The sequence below is a fragment of the Pseudorasbora parva genome, chromosome 8 (assembly GCF_024679245.1).
Source record: "Pseudorasbora parva isolate DD20220531a chromosome 8, ASM2467924v1, whole genome shotgun sequence".
Taxonomy (NCBI): Eukaryota; Metazoa; Chordata; class Actinopteri; order Cypriniformes; family Gobionidae; genus Pseudorasbora; species Pseudorasbora parva.
In genome coordinates, this window is record NC_090179.1 from 303,554 (window position 1) to 325,289 (window position 21,736).

General features: G+C 44.9%; 1 protein-coding gene and 1 pseudogene across 1 annotated transcript; both read right to left on the reverse strand.

Annotated features, from left to right (window-relative positions):
* Window positions 1-1,412: 1,412 nt before the first annotated feature.
* LOC137085297 (craniofacial development protein 2-like) lies at window positions 1,413-2,102 on the reverse strand (annotated as a pseudogene).
* A 1,056-nt stretch (window positions 2,103-3,158) lies between these two features.
* si:ch211-132e22.4 (G-protein coupled receptor 4) lies at window positions 3,159-18,412 on the reverse strand. Its single transcript, XM_067451508.1, has 3 exons — window positions 18,313-18,412; window positions 15,259-15,343; window positions 3,159-4,499 (listed from the first exon to the last, which is right to left on the reverse strand). The coding sequence occupies exon 3, from the start codon at window positions 4,470-4,472 to the stop codon at window positions 3,537-3,539; it is 936 nt and encodes a 311-aa protein (XP_067307609.1). The 5' UTR covers window positions 4,473-4,499; window positions 15,259-15,343; window positions 18,313-18,412; the 3' UTR covers window positions 3,159-3,536.
* Between the last annotated feature and the right edge of the window lie 3,324 nt (window positions 18,413-21,736).

Here is a 21,736-nt window from a genome sequence, read left to right on the forward strand (position 1 = left end):
GGTGGTCCTCCATCCACACCTTGATTGACATGGCTGTGTGGCATGGATGCTGGAAAAAACAGTCCTCAGAGTTGAGGACCATTGTCAGGGCAAAAGGAAGCAAGTTTTTTTTCCAGGACTACCTTGTACGTGGTTTGATTCGTGCGTCTTTTTAATAAAATCTTCCCGATTCCAGCATTGCTGAAGCAACCCAGCTTTTATCTTGCTTTGCATGACTTCAGCCCTGCGCCTAGCAGCCTGTTTCGAACTGTCCTCGCCGTGCACTTCCCCCAGCTGCCTTTTTCCATTCTTTTTGTAGGTCACTTGATGTCATCCTACGGTTATTAAGTGACATTCTAATGAGCTGGACCCTGGACCCTGTGGCGTGGGCGGAACTGAACCCTGTGACGTGGGCGTATCTGGACCCTGTGGCGTGGGCGGATCTGGACCCTGTGGCGTGGGCGGATCTGGACCCTGTGGTGTGGGCGGACCTGGACCCTGTGGTGTGGGCGGATCTGGACCCTGTGGTGTGGGCGGACCTGGACCTTGTGGTGTGGGCGGATGAGTCTACTTCTATGAAACATAGGACTGCAGTCAGGTTGTCCTTCCTCACCTCCTCTATCAATCTCCTGATTACCAAGATCTGGGCTGTAGCAGTTCGCCCTTCTCGAAAGCCATTCTGATTTACTCTCAGCTGAGGGTCGATTGCTTGCCGGACCCTGTTCAGTATCATGCAGTTGTAGATTTTCACAATACTACAGGTCAGGCTGATGCCTGGGTAGTTGTCCGGCTTTGAGAGGTCTTCGGATTTGGGCACAGGCACAATGTTTGATAGAGACCACATATCAGTCATCCAATTGTGCAGCAGAGCAAGGTTGCAGAACTCTAGAATGATGTCATCTAAGTCACAGTTCTTCAGCACCTCTGGGGGTATGCCATCCGGACCAGCACTTTACCCCACTCTTACTGTGGCTTTTGCCCTGACGAGCTCACAGAGTTCGAAGGGACCATCGTTTATGTTCAGGTTTGCGAGGTCTGATGGTATTTCCTCTTCCTCAGCAACGTCTGCTGTTTCCTTTTGAAGCCTTTTGAAGTGGCTTGACCAGGTCATCACCCTCTCCTCTGGGCCCTTCACCTGTCCCTCCACCTGTCCCTTCTTTGTCCTCTTCCGCCCCATCATTTCATTGTCGCAGACCCTCCAGGCCTCCCCATACTGCTGTTCCCCTTGCGCCGCCTGCACCCTCCGCACTCTTTCCATCAGTTCTTCACCTTTGATGGCATCATAGGTTCTGAAAAGAAACTGTTTGGCTTCGTTCAGCTCGCTGTTTCTCGCCGCAGTTGGTTCCTGCTCAAAGTTGAGGCGGGCTTCCTCCACCATCCCACGTGCTCACCTCCTCTGTGTATCTGGTTAGAAGGCCAGGGTCACTTTCCTTTTATATCGTATTTTGGGACTTGGTTTGGGAACCCTGAGGCTCAGTTGAGACCACGCGGTGGTCTGAGCCCACAGAACTAAAAGTGCTGTATGGCTCAGCATTCATAATGGAGTTCCTCCACTTCATCCTAACTAGGATGTATTATAGCTGCCGTAGCGTTCCTGAGGCTCGGTCCCAGAAGGTCCACCTCTTTCCTGTTCTCTTCCGGAAGATGGTATTTGCCGCCAGTAACTCGTGCTCCGTTAGGAAGGCAGTGAGGTAGGTGCCGTTGCGGTTGGTAGAGTCGCGGTAGGGGAAGGGTACGTCCTCTGGTCCAAGCCTCGCAATGAAGTCCCCAAGAATTGCCAGGAAGTTGTGGGTTGGGATGCCGCGGACCGCTCTTACAAGGTCCTCAAAGAACTTCTCCACCTCGTCAGATGGCGCCACGTTGGTGGGTGAGTACACGACTATGACTGTTGTTACTGGGTTACCCGAGAACTCTGCACACATGATCCTGTCAGTGTGGTGGTAAACCCGACGAAGAGCCTTACGTGCCCGTGGGCCCAGCATTAACCCTATACCGCCTGTTGCGGCTTGGGCATCGTTCCTCCATGCTGATGTGGAAATAAACGTGCATCTCTCCACTTTGCGGTACAGTATTAGGTCATCGGTGTGCACTCTCCTATGTTCTTGGACCCCCAGTGTGGAAATGAAATATCAAACCCATAAACCGATTTATAAACCACAAATAAAAAAATCGAGCCAAAATCACATTTTTTGTGTTTTTTAAACTAAACAAAAAAACTAATAAACACGCTGATTTATCTGTTCTCGTTATTCCATTCCAAACAGGAAATAAAATTATCAAGTGATACACGGACCGATCAGGGTAATCTTGTTTTTCGGAACAAATAGATCCCAATCCCATGACAAAAAGGGCAGGTCCAAGGCACTCAGATGTAAAGGATAAGGAAATAATTAAAAAGCCTTTATTAGGTATGGCTTAAGTCATTTTAAAATACAAGCGCCAACATGTTTCGACCCACAATGGTCTTCATCAGGGCAAAGCAACACAAGGAATGAGAATGATAACAACTTATATGTTAAACCCCACCCATAACCCAACAACATCCAATTAGCTTAATAAGGCCTAATACAATCAATTAACCCAATGAGACACTCAGGTCTACAGGATTGGGGATACCAACATAATGGAAAAACAAACAAAAAAAAACCCTCCCCTTTATCGTAGGCTACCTGGATAACGAAATGCATCCCAGAGTTCAACGTTTTGAAAAACCCAAAAGGCATGTTTAATCCAGGTCAAATGTAAGATCGGATTACATGCTCTGATCATAGTTCAGAATCCATCTTTTGCTTTTGAAAAACCCATTTCCAAGATTTGATCCAATCCCTGGTCCAAAATCCCACTGGATTACTTTGGGAAACCTGGGCCCTGATCATTTTGATCCAGATTAAATGTTTTGAACAACTGCATGGCTCCATAAATTAGAAAAGAGAAGATTTTCTCTCAAGAAGAAATGTTTGGAAATTGTTGGGTTCTTTCTTTCGTTAAATTTAAGAGATCAGCAAGATTTTGATTGTTTAATTTTATCTTGAACAGTTTGAATAATTAATAATTTACTATAATTCAATGTGAATGATGTTTTTTTAGGGGAGTGTTGTATTTTTCTACCTTAAGAATCAACAATCACTACAATAGTTTTTTTTTAAATGTACTTTATTATTTACCAGTGTTGTCTTAATTACGCCTCCATTAAAAACAGAAACAGATACAGGAGACCTGGGAGCTCTTTAATGATATTAATGATGGAAAAGAGGATAAATACAGGACAGTCTCTGACTCGATATGATACAGTGACCTATACGAAACACTTCTATAAAGACACAACAATATTACACACAACTCACACACAATATTTCATATAAAAGTAGCTAATATACTTCATGCACTTTAAATGTGTTAAATGCAGACTGTTTGGCCTGTTTTGCATTGTTCCTATACAGCATTGTAGACAGAAATCAGAGTTAAGTGTACATCAATACATGGTTTGTCCCTAATAACCCTAAATCTCACAGAAAGGTGTGTGAGTGATGAAAGGATTGATTGAGCGCAGCTGTTGTTTAAACTGAACTACTGGCGGTCTCTTGAGACTGAGATGTAGGCTTTAGCGCTGAAACAGAGCAGGCCATCGTGCCACTGCTGTCTCGTGAGGGTTCATCTCGGCTGTGTGTCGTTCTACTACAGCACTGAACACACGTCAGTAAATCTCCAACATCAGGCCTCAAGAACAAGTACAATAAACAGTCCGCCAGTGGTTTCAGATACCGCAGGAACTTAAACAAATAGAATCTGAAGTTAGTGGAAAAAATATCTCTAATCAAATTCAGGATTACAAAGGGGAGAATGAGAAGTGTGTAAGTCACCAGCAACAGGAACAAACTGCCCAGAATTAATTTGTGGTTAAGAGGAGTAAAAGATGTTGCATGTGAAAGACCGCGACAAGTGCCAATGAAACACAGAACGATTATCGGGTAGGGGATTAAACTAGCGATTGACCGGGGCAGAGGTTTTAACAGCCAATCAGAGTTTAGATCCGCAAAGATCAGAGGAACGAACCAGATGAGCACAGAAATAACACAGCAGACTTTCAGTAAGTGGCAAGATTCGTACCAGATGGGATGAGAAACCAGAAGATATCGCTCAACAGCAACAAACGCCATAAAATACAGACCCACAATCAAACTGTACCGATGTGCATTATACATTTCATGTGACTGTATGAACGTTAAGGTTAACATAGAAATGATCTGAATGAGATCTGACAGAATCAGATGAATGACAAACACCGGAGCAGAGCGGTGAGATTTGAGCAGAACACACAGTGCTAACACAGTTAAGATCATGATTGGGATCTCAATGACTGAAATTATCCAGACATATGATTTTGCTAAATCAACTTTACTGAAAAATTCCCACATCTCAGTTTTCTCCGGTGTCGATTCGTTGTACTTATTTCCTCCAGTAGATCCGTTGATGCTGGCGTTTTGCTCTGCCATCGTTTCATAAAATCCTCACAGGCAGCTCTAAATAACAAACCAGACATTAGTTTAACATTTCCTATTGTACAATTATTCTTTATTTATTTAAAAAAAACAAAAACAAGGTATGGCATAACGTGTGCTTTACATTTCCTTTAGAGGAGATGTGTGTAATCATGGGCGACATTTGACTCGAATTAGGGGGGATTATTCCAGAAATTAAAGGGTTAGTTCACCCAAAAATGAAATTAATTACTCACCCTCATGTCATTAGACACCCGTAAGACCTTCGTTCATCTTCAGAACACAAAAGAAGATATTTTAGTTGAAAGCTGATGGCTGAGAAAGGCTTCAGATAGGCCTTCATTGACATTCAGTACATTTTTTACTCACTCGACATCATTACAAAGTCCATCTCACTGCAGTGGCTGTACAGTTTTGTTACTAAGCGACGAGAATAGTTATTGTGTGCAAAAAAAATGTAAATATCTACTTTATCCACTAAGTTATTGTCTTCCGCGTATGCCTCGGCCATGAACTCACGAAGCACCACGGCGCATGCGCGAGAATATGACGCAGTCCGCCGTACGGACCCAGAAGCGGACGTTTGTCGGACGGGAAGACGCGCCGTATCTAAGCTGTTGAATTATACACTGATCGTGCTTTACATCATTCGTGAATATGTCAGATGATTTCTACGAAGAGGATTTGCATTCTTTTGTTCATCCACACTTATTTGAACTGGAGTATACAGATAATGAACTGGAAGAGATGGAAGCAGCTGCAACACAAACATAGCCACAAGCTGTTACTGTAAAACAGAGAGGTCTTCACAGGTCCAAAAAATCGTACCCGAACCCGAAGAGACCCGCAGTGTTCTACACAGAACCAACTCGGACCTGTCTATAATTTCAAAAACTGGACCTGGACCCGCGCAGATCCTATTGCTCGTTCAGTGCCATTATTTATTTGCCTTAATCACTCTGAGCCGAGTCTGACTAGCAGAACTTAAAGATTAAACAAGACGGTTCATTTATATTATTTTTAAAGTCATTACAGTCACAGCGAAAGCTCGGGTTGCCAAAGAAACATGACGCGCTTGAGACTGCACTCGCGTGTCAGCTGGAGCACCTGAAATATGAGCTTTTCTACGCATTTTGAGCATTACAGAAAACATTTATGTGACAGTTCACCTGAGGTCTTGTGTCTGATTTGAAATATATTTTTTAATACATTATTACCGTGTGCATGCTTTAAATCTGCCCGCTTTTTTTTGTAAATTTCTAAACCTCATTTCCCGGCTCACACTTTTCTTATCCTAATATAGCAATTTGCAAGTTACACAAAACACAATCCGTGCTGACTCTCAGGGCCAGGTGTTCTCCGAGTCCTAGCGATTAAATTGGCTACAACGTTAACAGACCCGGGACCCGAAGTAACAGATTGGGACCCGACCCGGCTGACCATTTCAAATATAGACCCGAACCTCGTGAAGACCTCTATAATGGAACTGACGGAGGTGTGATGAATCATTCATAGTCTCATGTTTATATAGTAACTCAGTAATATAGTAAATAATGTACTTTACATATTTATCCAAAGAATTATAGCATTTAAAAAAATGAAATCATATACTACATTGCCGTATAGTTGCTTTATCCCTTGACGATCTCCCCATTACGATTCCACTCATACCTCTTTGTTTTGTAAAAACAGGCTGGGCACAGCTGTTGATTTCAGATGTCTTCGACGGTGACCACATTTCAAATCGTCTGGTGAAAAATGTGCACCACACAAGTTCAACTGCTTGACATATCGAAGCGGTAAATCAACATCCCGATGCGTTCATGCGTTCAGTATCATTCCATGAGAAATAGTGAAATGTGAGCCTTTCATTTCGCGGATTTGATAAAGCACTTTTACGTTTACTTGGTCGATTCTCACGGTTCGGGCATCCAGGAAATGCACACTTTAGCCGCCCCATTTTGACCACTAAGCCAAGAACTAAAGCACGATCAGTGTATAATTCAACAGCTTAGATACGGCGCGTCTTCCCGTCCTCTGCTTGTAAACAAACATCTGCTTCTGGGTCACATTTCCGTACCGTGGACTGCGTCATATTCTCGCGCATGGTGCTTCGTGAGTTCACGGCTGAGGCATACGCGGAAGACAATAACTTAGTGGATAAAGTAGTTATTTCGATTTTTTTTGCACACAAAAACTATTCTCGTCGCTAGGTAACATAACTGTACAGCCACTGCAGTGAGATGGACTTTGTAATGACGTTTTTAGTGCCTCTATGGGTCGAGTGAGTAAAAAATGTACTGAATGTCAATGGAGGCCTATCTGAAGCCTTTCTCAGCCATCAGCAGCTTTCAACTAAAATATCTTCTTTTGTGTTCTTTTTTGGGTGAAATAACCTTTTAAGCAAACTCGTTTAATTTTGCTTGCTACTTGTTTATTTATCTTCTTTTTTATTTAAATACTAATTCATAATTTAGTCATTTTTTATTTAATAATTTATCCTACTTAATTTTGTTATCACAGGAAATTATGGAAGCCCGTTTCCGCCACTAAATAAAAAAATAAAAAGAGTAATTGCGACTTTTTATCTCAGAAATCTGTTTTTTTCTCACATTTACGTGATTCTGAGATAAAAATTCACAATTACTCTTTATTTTTTTATTTAGTGGTGGTCTTCATAGGAAATTATGCGGGTTTGAAATGTAAACCTGTTTGTCCATAATTTAGTGTGACTATAAACAATTGAAAGTTTTTGCATCTTAAACCATGAGATATATCTAGGGTGGCCATATGTCCAGATTTTTTCCGGACAGTCCGAATTTTTAAGCCCCCTGTCCGGCGTCGGGCGCATTTGTCCTCCTTTTTGGAGCCATGCTCAATTGGCCAAAAAAAAAACACTCTAGAATCTTAATGGGGACGCAGCAGCATAGCGTCTAATGCTGTAAGATCTCTAGTCAAACAAATGATTGGCTGAAAGCGGTGTCAAATAAATATCTGATATATCATTGGTTAAAAACGTAAACAAGCACGACGTGCTGGCTATGGTATATCGTCTCGGTTACGTATGTAACCCTCGTTCCCTGAAGAAGGGAACGGAGATGTACGTCGGAACTGAACTGACGAATTGGGATCTGACTTCCGAGACCTATCCACTTCGAGTGTATAAAAACGAGCCAATCGGAGATTGGCATGTGATCGACACATTCCACGTTCCGCCCCGCAGTGCGGGTATAAATAAGGAAGTGGAATGGCAGATCAATGCTTTTTTCTGCTGAGGAGCTGAATACGTGACTGGGCTCCTAGCGGAAGCACAGCACCTAGCGACGGTACGTACGTCTCTGTTCCCTTTTTCAGGGAACAAGGGTAACATACGTACCCGAGACGTTCCCTTTCAGTCAGTCACGTTGGACGTACGTCGGAACTGAACCAACGAATTGGGATCCCTTTGGATAACGCCAGGATGCTGGCCCTTCCAGCGTCCTACTTGAGCACACTGGACCGTCTAGTATGGTACGGAAGTCAGGGCTCCAAGCAGGGAGGTCAGTCACTGCTGTTTCTGCAAGACTCACTTAGAGTGACCATAGACCGCTGGGAAGCATGTCCCTCTCGGAAGAAGGTACGCTGTGGGGCCACGTCCTTCAGGGAAGGAGTGGTGGCGGAATACACATAAGGACTAACCTGGCAGGGTAGTGCAACATATGGCAGTCTCAGGGGTGGTTCCAACCTAATTGTAGGGGAGAAAGAACATGCCCAGAGACGACAGAGCAGGCTCTGTCAAGGGAAAGACACGGGGCTAGCCGTCAGGGTAGCTGGTACCGTGGAAGAATACACATATGGGGTTGCCGTGAGGGAAACGCTACATATGGGACCCAGCCTACAACCACGTTCCACAAGCATACGGTAGCAGGCCTAGCGTAAAACGGTCCGCAGCATCTGACACCGCATGGGGTGACGGAGGAGCTCGACAGGGTTAGCCGGTTTCCCGGGGAACACAACTGGAGACAATAAACGCAGGTATCCGGCCCAGAGGGCGGGAGTGGCGTTGCAAGCCGACACTTAGAACGGGCACTCAGCGCTCCTGGCCACCAGGGGCGAGGATGCGGGAAGATACTGGCTCTACACGGAGGCTATAAAATCTAGCGAACGTGTTAGGTGTCGCCCAGCCCGCAGCTCTACAAATGTCTGTCAGCGAGGCGCCTTGAGCCAGCGCCCAGGAGGATGCTACACTCCTAGTGAAGTGAGCTCGCAACCCGAACGGACAAGGCACGTCTTGGGACTGGTAAGCCAAGACAATAGCATCCACTATCCAGTGGGCTAACCTCTGCTTGGAGACAGCCTTTCCCTTCTGCTGGCCTCCGTAACAGACGAAGAGTTGCTCTGAGGTCCAAAAGCTTTGGGTCCGGTCAATGTAAGCGCGAAGAACGCGGACCGGACACAACAAAGCCAGGGCTGGGTCTGCCTCCTCCGAAGGCAGCGCTTGCAGGTTCACCACCTGATCCCGGAAGGGAGTGGTAGGAACCTTGGGCACGTATCCGGGCCTGGGTCTCAGGATAACGTGAGAGTTACCAGGCCCAAACTCTAGGCATGATTCGCTGACCGAAAGTGCGTGCAGGTCCCCTACCCTCTTGATAGAGGCCAATGCAGTCAGGAGCACTGTCTTCATTGACAAGATTTTAAGCTCAATTGACTTCAAAGGCTCGAAGGGAAGTGCTCTGAAGTGTTCTGAGCACTAGAGCTAAGTCCCAAGAGGGTATCCAGGCTGGACGATGAGGATTTAGTCTCCTCGCACCTGACGATTAGGTCATGCTTCCCCACGGACTTACCTTCAACTGCGTCATGGTACGTACACTTTGAGGGTGGAGGGAGACAGCCTTCGCTCCAACCCATGTTGCAGGAAGGAAAGCACGACACCAATCGAACAGCTCCGGGGGTCTTCCCGGCGGGAAGAACACCACTCAACGAACAGGTTCCACTTCAGTACATAGAGGCGCATCGTAGAGGGGGCTCTAGTTGAAGAGATGGTATCTACGACTGCTTGTGGTAGTCCATCTAGAACCTCCGCGTCCCGTCCAGGGACCAGACATGAAGATTCCAGAGGTCTGAACGTGGGTGTCATAGAGTGCCCCGTCCTTGAGAAAGAAGGTCCTTCCTCAGGGGAATGGGCCAAGGAGGGGCTGTCGCGAGGAGAGTAAGTTCTGGGAACCAGGTCCGGTTGGGCCAATATGGCGCAACTAGCAAGACCTGCTCCTCGTCCTCCCTGACTTTGCACAGTGACTGTGCAAGAAGGCTCACTGGGGGAACGCACACTTGCGTAGGTCCCGGGGCCAGCTGTGCGCCAGTGCATCTGTGCCGAGGTTACAGTCCCAGTCAGGGAATAGTACCACTGGCAATGGTTCGAGTCCGGAGAGGCTAACAGGTCTACCTGTGCGGCTCCGAAATGGTCCCATATCAGCTGGACCGCCTGGGGGTGGAGTCGCAACTCTCCCGAAGGTGCTGGCTGCCGAGAGAGCTCTTTGGCTGTCTGGTTGAGCGCACCAGGGACATGAATGGCCCGAAGCGACCTCAGCTGCTTCTGACTCCACAGGAGCAGGTGGTGGGCGTGTTGGAACATGCGACGGAAGCGTAGACCACCCTGACGGTTGATGTACGCAATGGCCGCTGTACTGCTAGCAACTCGAGGCAATTGATATGCCAATGCAATTGAGGTTCCGTCCACAGACCCGCAACTGCATGCCCGTTGTACGTGGCCCCCCAGCCCGTGGATGAGGCATCCGTGAACAGCACAGCATGCCTGGACACTTGTTCTAAGGGCACCCCGGCCCGGAGAAACATCGGTTCTGACCAAGGACTGAAGGTTTGGCGGCAGTACGGAGTCACTGGGACCCAGTACTGGCCACTCTGCCACGCCCACCTCGGGACTCGGCCATGAAGCCAGTGTTGGATCGGTCTCATATGAAGCAATCCGAGCGGCGTCACAGCGGCTGCAGATGCCATATGCTCCAGGAGCCTCTGAAAAAGTTTCAGTGGGACCGCAGTTCTGCCTTTGAACATATTCAAGCAGTTCAACACCGACCTGACTCGCTCCTCCGTGAGATGCGCAGTCTGGTTGGCCGAATCCAGCTCCATACCGAGGTAAGAGATTCTCTGAGTAGGACAGAGCTTGCTCTTCTCTCGGTTGACCCGAAGGCCTAACAGGCTGAGGTGACTGAGCACCATGTCCCTGTGTTCGCACAACTGCTCCTGAGACTGGGCGAGAATGAGCCAGTCGTCGAGATAGTTGAGAATGCGAACGCCGCGTTCTCGGAGTGGAACAGTGGCTGCCTCCGCGATCTTCGTAAAGACACGAGGTGACAGGGACAGCCGGAAGGGCAGGACCTTGTACTGGTATGCCCTTCTCTCAAACGCAAAGCATAGGAACAGTCTGTGTCGAGGGAGAATAGAGACATGAAAGTACGCATCCTTTAGGTCGATCGCTGTGAACCAATCCTGGGGACAGATGCATTGAAAAATGCGTTTCTGCGTTAACATCCGGAACGGGAGCTTGTGCAGGGCCCGATTCAGGACACGCAGGTCCAGGATTGGCCGTAGCCCACCCCCTTTCTTGGGCACGATGAAGTAGGGACTGTAGAACCCTGTCTTCATCTCGGCTGGAGGAACCGGCTCGATCGCGTCCTTCGCCAGTAGGACCTCGATCTCTGACTGCAAGACTTGAGCGTCGAGCTTCGAACTGAAGTGAAGAGGACGCCCTTGTACTTGGGTGGCCGGCGAGCGAGCTGAATCGTGTAGCCGAATCTGATGGTACGGATGAGCCAACGGGACGGTCGAGGGAGCTGTAGCCACGCTCCCAGGGACCGTACCAGCGGGACCAACGGCACCACAGACATGCCCGGGGTGGGGCAGCGCAACGGAGTGCTCTGGCTCGACTCGGGAGGCCCAGAGGGGGCCCGGAGTGTCACGCGACTACTCCTGGTATGGGCAGGGAGTGGGTGAGAAGGCCCAGAGGCGTCCTCGAAGCCCACATTTGGCTGCTCGCTGCCTGGAGGCAGAGAGGTGGGATGCTCAGACCCGACTCGGGAGGCCCATGGGCGGCCCGGAGGGTTGTCCGAGTACTCCAGGTTGGGGCAGAGTGTGGGTGAGAAGGCCCGGAGGCGGTCTCGATGCCCACACTACTGCCCCCTGGCGAGGGAGGGGAGGAAAGAAGCAGCAAGGCTCAGGGGCATCGCACACTTCCAACCTGGCTCTCTTGGGGTCCAGAGAGAGAGGAAACTGCTGTTGAAATGTGGGTACCGCTGGACTCCGGAGAGCCAGTGGCAGAAACGTTAACCAGTCAGGGGGGATGGGGGAGGGATGCAAATATCACCTCCCTCCGAGCAGCTCCTGTTCTCCCCAGCCTGTCCGTCTCAGGGCCGCGTCCCCTTGCGCTTGCCTGCAGATTAGCGGGACCCTGGACGGGTTGGGCTCCTCCCTCGCATCCGGCACCCTGCTCCTCCAGTGGAGGCTGCTGCTCGGCTCTAGCAGGGTGGAGGCGGACGCAGGAGGGGATGCGCTCGGCGACAAGCCGGCAGAGGAACCGCGACCGACGACCGAGCAGCTGGTCGTCGGCACCCTGGTGCAACGCCTCCGTCTGCTTCTGGGCCACCAAGAACTGCTGGGCAAAGTTCTCGATGGCGTCTTTCTCTTTTAGGATCAGCGATTCCATCTCTAACTACAAGCAGGCATGCAAGACAGTGAACGTGGCCGTCAGAGCAGCACACAGCGCACTGAACGCTCAAGCCTCTATGAAGAAGGCAAGGCGAACAATGGCCTGACGTGGTCATGTTCTCATGAGAGAATCCGTACCACCCACGAACTGAGTCTCAGCATGCTTTTGATGCGACAGAGGAGTGGGGGCCTGAAGGGATTTACCCGGCGGGGAATTCCCACTGTAATCCTCAGGCCACCAGCGCTTATCAGCCAAAGTAGCCCTTTTGCAGTAACACCAGAAAATGAACTAGATCGGGGAATAGGCGAAGGGACTCGACCCCATCTGAGGTTTCATAGTCTCGACTGCGCATCTAGAGCGCCGACTGACGCGCGCCGGTTGCTGTGACAACCACCGTCAGCCGGCCGCTCGACGGCACGCGGCGCGCTGAACACTCAAGCCTTTTATGAGAAGGGTGAGACGAACAACGCGCCGACGTGACCATGTTCTGCGAGAACATGAATCACCCACGATCGCAATCTCACATGCGATCGTGGCCGTCAACGAGGACAGGAAGCAGTTGCATTCCAGGAATACATGGTTTGAATGACATCTTGAAAAAGACGCAAGGTCAAACCGTGTTGCTCTTTTAGAATGGAAAAACTGCTCTTTTAAATGTGCTGAAGCACTCAGGGAGACGACCGCGGCCAGCACACAGTCCACAGTGCAAGCCTGTGTGTGGCACTCAAGTTTGGGAAAAATGCCCAGCGAACCAACAAAAAGCTCTTTTTTGAATGTAAGCAACTGCAACTGTCGACCACTCGCTGAAGCGCCGTTTTACCCGCACTGGCAGTTCTCCTTCTCTCACGAGACTCAATTTAAACACTCTTCGTGGAAACAGCAAACACTACTGTTCGGCTCCGAAGTTGAAAGCATTGATCTGCCATTCCACTTCCTTATTTATACACGCGCTGCGGGGCGGAGCGTGGAATGTGTGGATCACATGCCAATCTCTGATTGGCTCGTTTTTATACACTCGAAGTGGATAGGTCTCTGAAGTCAGATCCCAATTCGTCGGTTCAGTTCCGATGTACGTGGAACGTGACCGACTGAAAGGGAACATAAAGTTACATGCCGAAACGTCAGACCTCATTTAATCCGGAATGGTTGTGAAGTGGACGTTAGTAGACAAGAGAAAGCCGCCATGCCATGCCAGCACGGAAAAACATAAAAATAACCGAGCTGCAGGTACGGCTTTCCTCTGGTCAATGTAAGAAAGTTCGTGGAACAAGGAGGAATTAGACGGGGTCGGCGTGACTGGGACTCTGGGAGTGTTTATTCAGAACTGTCCTTGTACAAACTAAATACGGTCGCACTCACGTCGCACTCAACAACTCAGTTAAACTTGTTCACAGCATCTTTCTCCAACTCTCCGTTTTCATGCAGACCTAGCTAAACCACGCCCCCTCTGTGTAACACACGCCCCTCCTCCTAAACCACGCCCCCTCTGTGTAACCCACGCCCCTCCTCCTAAACCATGCCCCCTCCACCACAGTGTTGGTTCACTGCAGAGCTTTGTAACTTCATAAAGTCAAGCATCACCAGTCATACTGTATAACAAATACAGGGATAGTTCACCCAAAAATTTAAATTCTGCCATAATTTACTCAAGTTGTTCCAAACCTGTATGATTTTCTTTCTTCTGCTGAACACAAAAGAATATATTTTGAAGAAAGTTTGTAACAAAGCAGACAGAGCAAATATTGACTACCGTAGTTTTTCTTTCCCTACTATGGTAGTCAATGGTTGCTTCTGCTTCTGCTTGCTGAAATGTGTATTTATTTATTTTTCGCATACATTATTTGTTTATTTATGTATTTCTGTTATTTCCAGAAATCCAGAAATGTTAGGCCTATGTTTTAAGGCACTGTTCATTTGCATGACAGGTTATTCTCAGTGGTCAGTTTTTGAAACATCACAATGTCTTGAATAAATAAAAAATAAAACTTTTTTTTTTAGTAGATCAAACTGTGGAAATGAATAGAGTTGGCTATTTCAGAATCCCTGTATCATGATACCATCGATATGATGGACAAACTTGTATTGTAGTTACGAGTAGCCTACACCATGTCCTATGCATTTATTCTTGCCTTACTATAGGCCGCGAAGTGTCCTCCTTTTTGGTGTTATGGAAATGGCCACCCTATATATATCGTAATATGCAAACTTTGCGCGAGAGTTATGCCGATGAAGAATCTCAAACGTCAGTCACTTATTCACTACAGAAGGTGAAAGTAAAAACTAACCGAGTTCATGCATTCTGATGCTGAGTTAACGGCGCATATTCTCTTAGAGATGAGACTAATCAGATTTATGTTTTTAATATTTCGCTTGTGGCCCGTTGTGAAAAAATATAATTTTTCAGAGTAAACTATCTAACTAATCTTCATATCATCGCAGCGCTTGGGTTATGCGCTGTGAAATATTGCAGCGCGTATGAATTGTAATATTAATTTAATAATAAAAGTAGCCTAATAATGGCCCAATGTTCAACGTCCCGGAGCTTTACTGTAATGTCCGAGTGTCTCCAGTCTCATGGTGCTTCTCAGCATCTGTTTTCAGTCGGCGCAAACAAGAACAATTCTGTCTCATGATGAGGTGTTCAGTCAAGAATAACTTAAAGGGGATGGTGTTTACTAGATGTGAGGAAATCTCAGATTCATTGAGGAAAAATCGGGAGCGTGTTGCTTGAATGGTGGGATCATTGATATTCTCAGAGAAAAAAACACAGCAATAAAAGAGTACAAGGACAAACTTTGACAAGCGCGTTTACATTTCTGAGTGCTGAGACTCTCTCGTCCGGCTCACACTAAATTATTTTTACTATTATAAAGAAAATGCTGTTGTGGACATGATGGACAAGCCCCAAACCTAATGTCGCCCTTGTGTGTAATGTTAAAACGCTCCAAATACATTACCAGTAAAAAATTAAAGTCCTCCATTTGAACAATATCACACAAGCAAGAATGCTGTTGTTCTGCATATTCGGCAGAACTGCGAGTGCTTTATTAAACAAGGGATAAATATTGAAGAGCTTACGTCACTGACGGTCGTTTGTGTGTTTCGTCTCGAAGCAGAAGGTTTGTGGAGAGCGGCTCACAGAGCTCTTCATTCACTGCACACACTGTAAAAACACACACGTTAAAGGGGTGATGTAGGATATGCCCGAGATTACAGACAAACTATTTTATCCAGCGTGCGAAACTATAAAGGACACCATTAACTAACAATGGTAGTTTGAGTGAAAAACATGTTTCAGAACTGGCTCGGCTCTACGGCGACTGAAGACTGGAAAAGCTTACATTTTTAAAGTTCACTCAATGTTTTTTAATATCTTAAAAATATTAATAAAATAATAATTATTTAATATCAGTAAAATAAGAACCCCACACACTCGAGTATTGTCGAGTGTTTACACATACCTATATTGAGTTTTTTTTACAAAAAACTATTTAGTTATATGAACAAAATAAATTCAAGTAAAGATGACAAAATGTCTTTGATTAAATACAAACTATTTGAACTTGTCACTCTTACCTAATATTTATGTTGTTAAATGAACTTTTTGCTCTACAAGAGTAAGAGCAAAAATATTAAATAACAATAAACATATTTTAGAAACAAAATGCAAAAATAACTCTTTGGACAAACCCAATTTAATTGAGGGCAGGAATTCCACCCAATAATGTGTAGATGAGTGCTACTCTTCTGCATAATGGTAACCACAAAATTACAGAAACTCCTCTAAATGTCCAACATAACTGATCATCAAATACTACAATAAAATTCCCTTTACTGAAAAACACATAAAATAAGACTTTAATCTCTAAATGTTCTCTCATAATATAGTCCCTTGCAGAGCATGCTGAGAACTGCAGATCCACAGCCCATTTTTTTTTCATTTCACTCAGCAATGTTAAATATCTCGAATAAACACTAAAGTGAAGCTGTCAATACTCATTTTTACTAGAAACAACTCAATACATTTAACAGGGTATATGCAGGAATCCTGAAGTTAATTTCAATACCTTTTTAAGACTTTTTAAAGACCTTCTCAAAAAAGACCTTATCGCACTTCAAGTTCTAATCAGCAACAAAATTTTAATAAACAGTTGTAGTCGAATGTAGACTTAAAATCTCTATCGTTGGCCAATTTTGTATAGTTTATATTGCTTATCTGTTTCGCAACGTATGGAGGGCGACACATCACCTAACTGCGCATTTCGCAAAATACATGACGTCATCCGTAGACGGCGCTCGCCAGGGATGGAGATTAACTTTTTTCAAAGTCTACCACTCCATGTTTTTACCAGACACTTTTTTATTTTTAACAAATGAATACTACAAGCTCTACAATACTTAAGCAGTTTATTTAATCTCAAGTCTCAATGAAATACTGACATTTTCACAATGATTTGTGGTCTTTTATGGCTTCCAGTTTTATGGTTTTTAGTCCCAAGAATGAAACTATTCGTTTTGGCATTTTTGAAGCGTGTTGACAACACACTGAGCAGAACATTGTCAATAGGGACGCTCCGAAATCAATTCTTGGCCGAAACCAAAAAAGAAGAAACCAAAACCGAAAACCGAAAAATAAAATTCAAACTAGAATGTTTAACTCGACCTCACTCATGTGTACATTAAATAATGATGTACAGGCCTACTGGCCTGCAGAAAGGTGCAGAAATTGAATAAAGTAATCAAATGTAAAATAACTGCATATTTAACTGTTTAAATGAAAGATTAATCCTTATTAAACTTACAAAAGCTAATCAATCAAGAGCAGTGTTTAATGTCAAACTAAATATAAGGACATCCCTCAGGCAGCAGTAAAGGCTACTGCGCCTTTAAGACCTGAGGCAGGGATATGCTCGTCTTTCTCGACTGTGCACACTATACAGTTCACTAAAGGCATATTCAGACTGTCTGCTAGGATACTCATCAAGATGGACATGTTGACATACTTCTTGTGTGAGCTTGTCCATTTAAGCGCAAGACTTGAAAGAGAACTCAATATTTGCACACTGTGAGACGAGTGCGTGCTCTCGGATGATGCACAGTGTCAGATCTTCTCTCAGCGCGCGCGAGTCTAACGGCGTGTCTTCACGCGAGTGATGGCGGAGAAAACGACTGGTCATCTGCGCACATACAGCACTCGCATGCATTGAACAAAGTTTACAAAGAGTTGAAACAGTTCGGTAGGTGAAGCGAGTTTACCCCCCACAACTCTAAATCAGCCGCATTTGGCTGGTGGCGGTGCTAATGTCCATCCCTGGCGCGCGCACTCCGAACCGATCTCAGATTGAGAGCCCCGTTGTTTTTTAATACTTATGGGGATGAAAATAAATATATTCATAAATACTTTTTGAGTCAAACTCTTTTGACAAAGCTTGAACAAAATACCTTCAAAATTTAAGACTTTATAAAGCCGTGATAAGACTTTTTAATACTTTATAAGGGTCTTAATTTTCCCAAAATTGATTTATCACCTTTTAAGACTTTTCAAGACCCCGCGGATACCCTGTTTAAGTTCATGTAGTTACACAAGTTTTTTTAAGTTATGTGAACAAGGCTGATTTGAGTGCAACTAACAACAGTGTTTTAAGATGATTGGCGAGAGAAAGCACAAATGCTTTGATCTTCCTAAAATATTGATTTTCTGCCGTTTTTAAAGTCTTTTTCTGTAAAAATATGGAAATATGTGTGGTATTTCCAGTAAAAATAAACTTCACTGTGAAAAAACACAGTGATAGTTAAAGGAAACTAGTTTCAATACAAATGATCACATGATACCAGAGGCTGAAATACAAAGATAGCAGACAATATAAACTCACTGAGGAGAGGATCTTACCTGGAAACAAACTACAAGACAGATGATGATGTTTATGAGCCGAACTTATCGCTATCAAATAAAAAAAGTGGTTCCGACAAGGACCTGAAGGAAACATCCAAAGCTGCATTTACCGATTCCACTTTAATTACTTCTACACTGTTCCTCATAAACAAGCACTAGAGAGTCAAGCTGAACAACATGTGCTGACGTTTGACTAAAGGCTGAACACAATCATTCACACAGAGACGACATGATCTTACCGGGAATCAGACTGAAGACGCTGCTCATCAGAAGATGGGGGTGTTTATGAGCTGCTCAGAGCTCTTTTATAGCCTGAATTAACTCCAGAATCATCAAGCAAAGATGCATTAAACATCATTTACACTTAATGCACATGCAACCACATCTGCAATCAGCAAACAAAACCAAACATCAGAACAGAAAAACACTTAGTGTTATAGAGAGGAAATACAGTGATATAATACTGAGATCATACTGAAAGTTTATCAAATTAGGATTATGACGTGAGAGCAAAATAAATGCTCCATGTTTGATTCCAGACACTGCTGTTTGCCACATCGATCCGTCAGTAAACTTTGAGTTAGTTTGATTCTGCACTACGCTTTAATAATGTTCTGATTATAATTATTGACACTCGATGTAGTGATAAATGTAAAGTATACTGACTGTATCGACACGAGAAATGAGCATTTCTGTTAAAGATTTACAATCATTACAACATATGCGTTCCAAATTGGAGAAAACCTGATTCATGGTTAAATACAGTGAATACACTCTAAAATGATGGGTTAAAAACATCCCAAATTGAGTTGAAAATTGGCAAACCCAGAAATTTGGTTGTTTTAACCCAGCGATTGGGTTATTTTTAGCCCACCGACTGGGTTGTTTTAGCCCAGTGATTGGGTTGTTTTAACCCAGCGAATGGGTTGTTTTAGCCCAGCGACTGGGTTGTTTTAGCCCAGCGACTGGGTTGTTTTAGCCCAGCGATTGGGTTATTTTAGCCCAGCGATTGGGTTATTTTAGCCCACCGACTGGGTTGTTTTAGCCCAGTGATTGGGTTGTTTTAACCCAGCGAATGGGTTGTTTTAGCCCAGCGATTGGGTTGTTTTAGCCCAGCGACTAGGTTGTTTTAGCCCAGCGACTGGGTTGTTTTAGCCCAGCGATTGGGTTATTTTAGCCCAGCGACTGGGTTGTTTTAGCCCAGTGATTGGGTTGTTTTAACCCAGCGAATGGGTTGTTTTAGCCCAGCGATTGGGTTATTTTAGCCCAGCGACTGGGTTGTTTTAGCCCAGCGACTGGGTTGTTTTAGCCCAGCGATTGGGTTGTTTTAGCCCAGAGATTGGGTTGTTTTAACCCAGCGAATGGGTTGTTTTAGCCCAGCGATTGGGTTATTTTAGCCCAGCGACTGGGTTGTTTTAGCCCAGCGACTGGGTTGTTTTAGCCCAGCGATTGGGTTGTTTTAGCCCAGAGATTGGGTTGTTTTAACCCAGCGAATGGGTTGTTTTAGCGCAGCGATTGGGTTGTTTTAGCCCAGCGACTGGGTTGTTTTAGCCCAGCGACTGGGTTGTTTTAGCCCAGCGACTGGGTTGTTTTAGCCCAGCGATTGGGTTATTTAAGCCCAGCGACTGGGTTGTTTTAGCCCAGCGACTGGGTTTTTTAGCCCAGCGACTGGGTTGTTTTAACCCAGCGACTGGGTTGTCAAACATTTAACCTAACTGCTGCATTAAAACAACCCAATTGCTGGGTTTGTCCATTTTAAACCAAACTTGGGTTATTTTTAACCCATCATTTTTTAGTGTGTACTAGAGTTTTTCACTGAACGGCACACTTGAAGAATAATCAAACAGCATCTTAGCTTAATGACAGTAATGAACACTTTCATTACCATGTTGATAGTGAATACAAAAGCCACGTGATGCATATATTTCACATATGATGATTTAAAGTATTATAGTAGGTAAAATGGTAAACAATATCTTTCTTATGCATTCTTTAGAGTTTCAATTAACCTGAAGCACTTCTCTTAAGTCTCATAATGGCTTTTTTCCCCCCACAGTTTTCAAAAGCGTGATACCAAGAGATTCAGTCGTGATTGCACATTTCCTCATTTCCCAGCAGCATTCATTCATTATTCATGTCCCAAACCACCTCTAAAATAGCCCGAATGTTTACTGTTTCCTACTAAAAGTCTCTGCACAATGTGTGTGATGTGTGAGTGCTATGCTTATGTGAACTTAATCGTTGTTTGGTTTTAGAGCAGAAATTCTGTTACTTGTGCATTTTTACACATTTCTTACATATAGTCATAAGAAATACGTCATAAACAGAAAAATGTCAACATGACATCCATGCAAAAAAAAAAAAAAAAAGACTAAACCTGTGGCTGTAATTATCACTCGTCGGCCCACCGACAGGATCCACGAAGGTATAATCTGTGTATGACTTTTTCAGCGTTTCTGTAAACTTAATTTATTAGAATTTAGTTTAAATTTTACCTAGCTCCACGCTTAATCTAACTCAATTGTGTTTCTAATTAGGAGCTACTCCTAATATTCTGGGTATCCCATCCTTGCAATTATTCATTCATTAGGGCCCCGGTGTTACACCGAGTCACAGCCTGGGTGTGTGCGTTCACGGACAAAGACTCGTCAGTTCTGACCTCCACTAAGGCAACCACTGTCCATTCCAGTTTATCTCACAAAATGCAGTCATAACAGCTTTATATGGGTCAGCACAGATCAGCCCCAACGAAAGCATCAGATCCCAGCAGCAAACTCTGAACTAGCCAAAACAACAGAGCAAGTCGGCAGTGATGCCATTGCTGTAAAGCCAGTGGTTATCAAGGCACATGTGATGAGAGTTGACCGTTGTGCTTTCTCCTGTGGTGGAACATTTTTAATCACAGAAGAAGATTCATTATGTTCATACAGGAGCCAACATGTGTTTCTGCCATGCAGGACACTTCTCAGAGCGTAACAGACACAGAGACTGTTCTGGTGGCCTGTGGGGTTACGAGGAACACCTGATTTGAGGGCTTTCCCGAACCAAAAGGTGTCGGGCAGAACTATTTCTAAGGGCCAGGTGTAAGGAAACCGGGACATATGGGAGGTTCTAACTTTTACCATGTGTGGAAAAGTACTGAGAAGGATTGTTTAGACAATGGGGGTTTGTGATTGTGACTTCTGTTAAGTCTTCTCGGGGCAGATATTCAGGATGGCTGTATGACTGTGACTTCTTGCAAGAAAATAAATCTTTATAAAGACATTTGGCAAAGGTTTGTCTCTTATTCAGTGATGCGACTGAGTACATTTTTTGCCATAACAATTTGGTGTCAGAAGTGGGATTCCTTGGATGTGCCTTCTGGACGCCGAGAGTGGACGGTGACTGATCAGACGTCCGGCAGATTATTAGCTTGTGCAAACAGCCACAGAGACAGACTGCCAGTATGGTAAAATCACAAAGCAAGCTAATTGAATATGATACACCGGTATTTTGTCAAATGAGAAAATTATATGGCCAAAAATGCAAGCAAGGTATAGAGAAGTTAATTAAATAAGATCTCCCAAAAAGATTTTGAGACGCTGTGTGTCACCAGACTGAAAGTCTGTTGAAGAGGGGAGATAAATCGAAGGGCTGTTGTGGGAAACGTGTGTGAGAGAAATG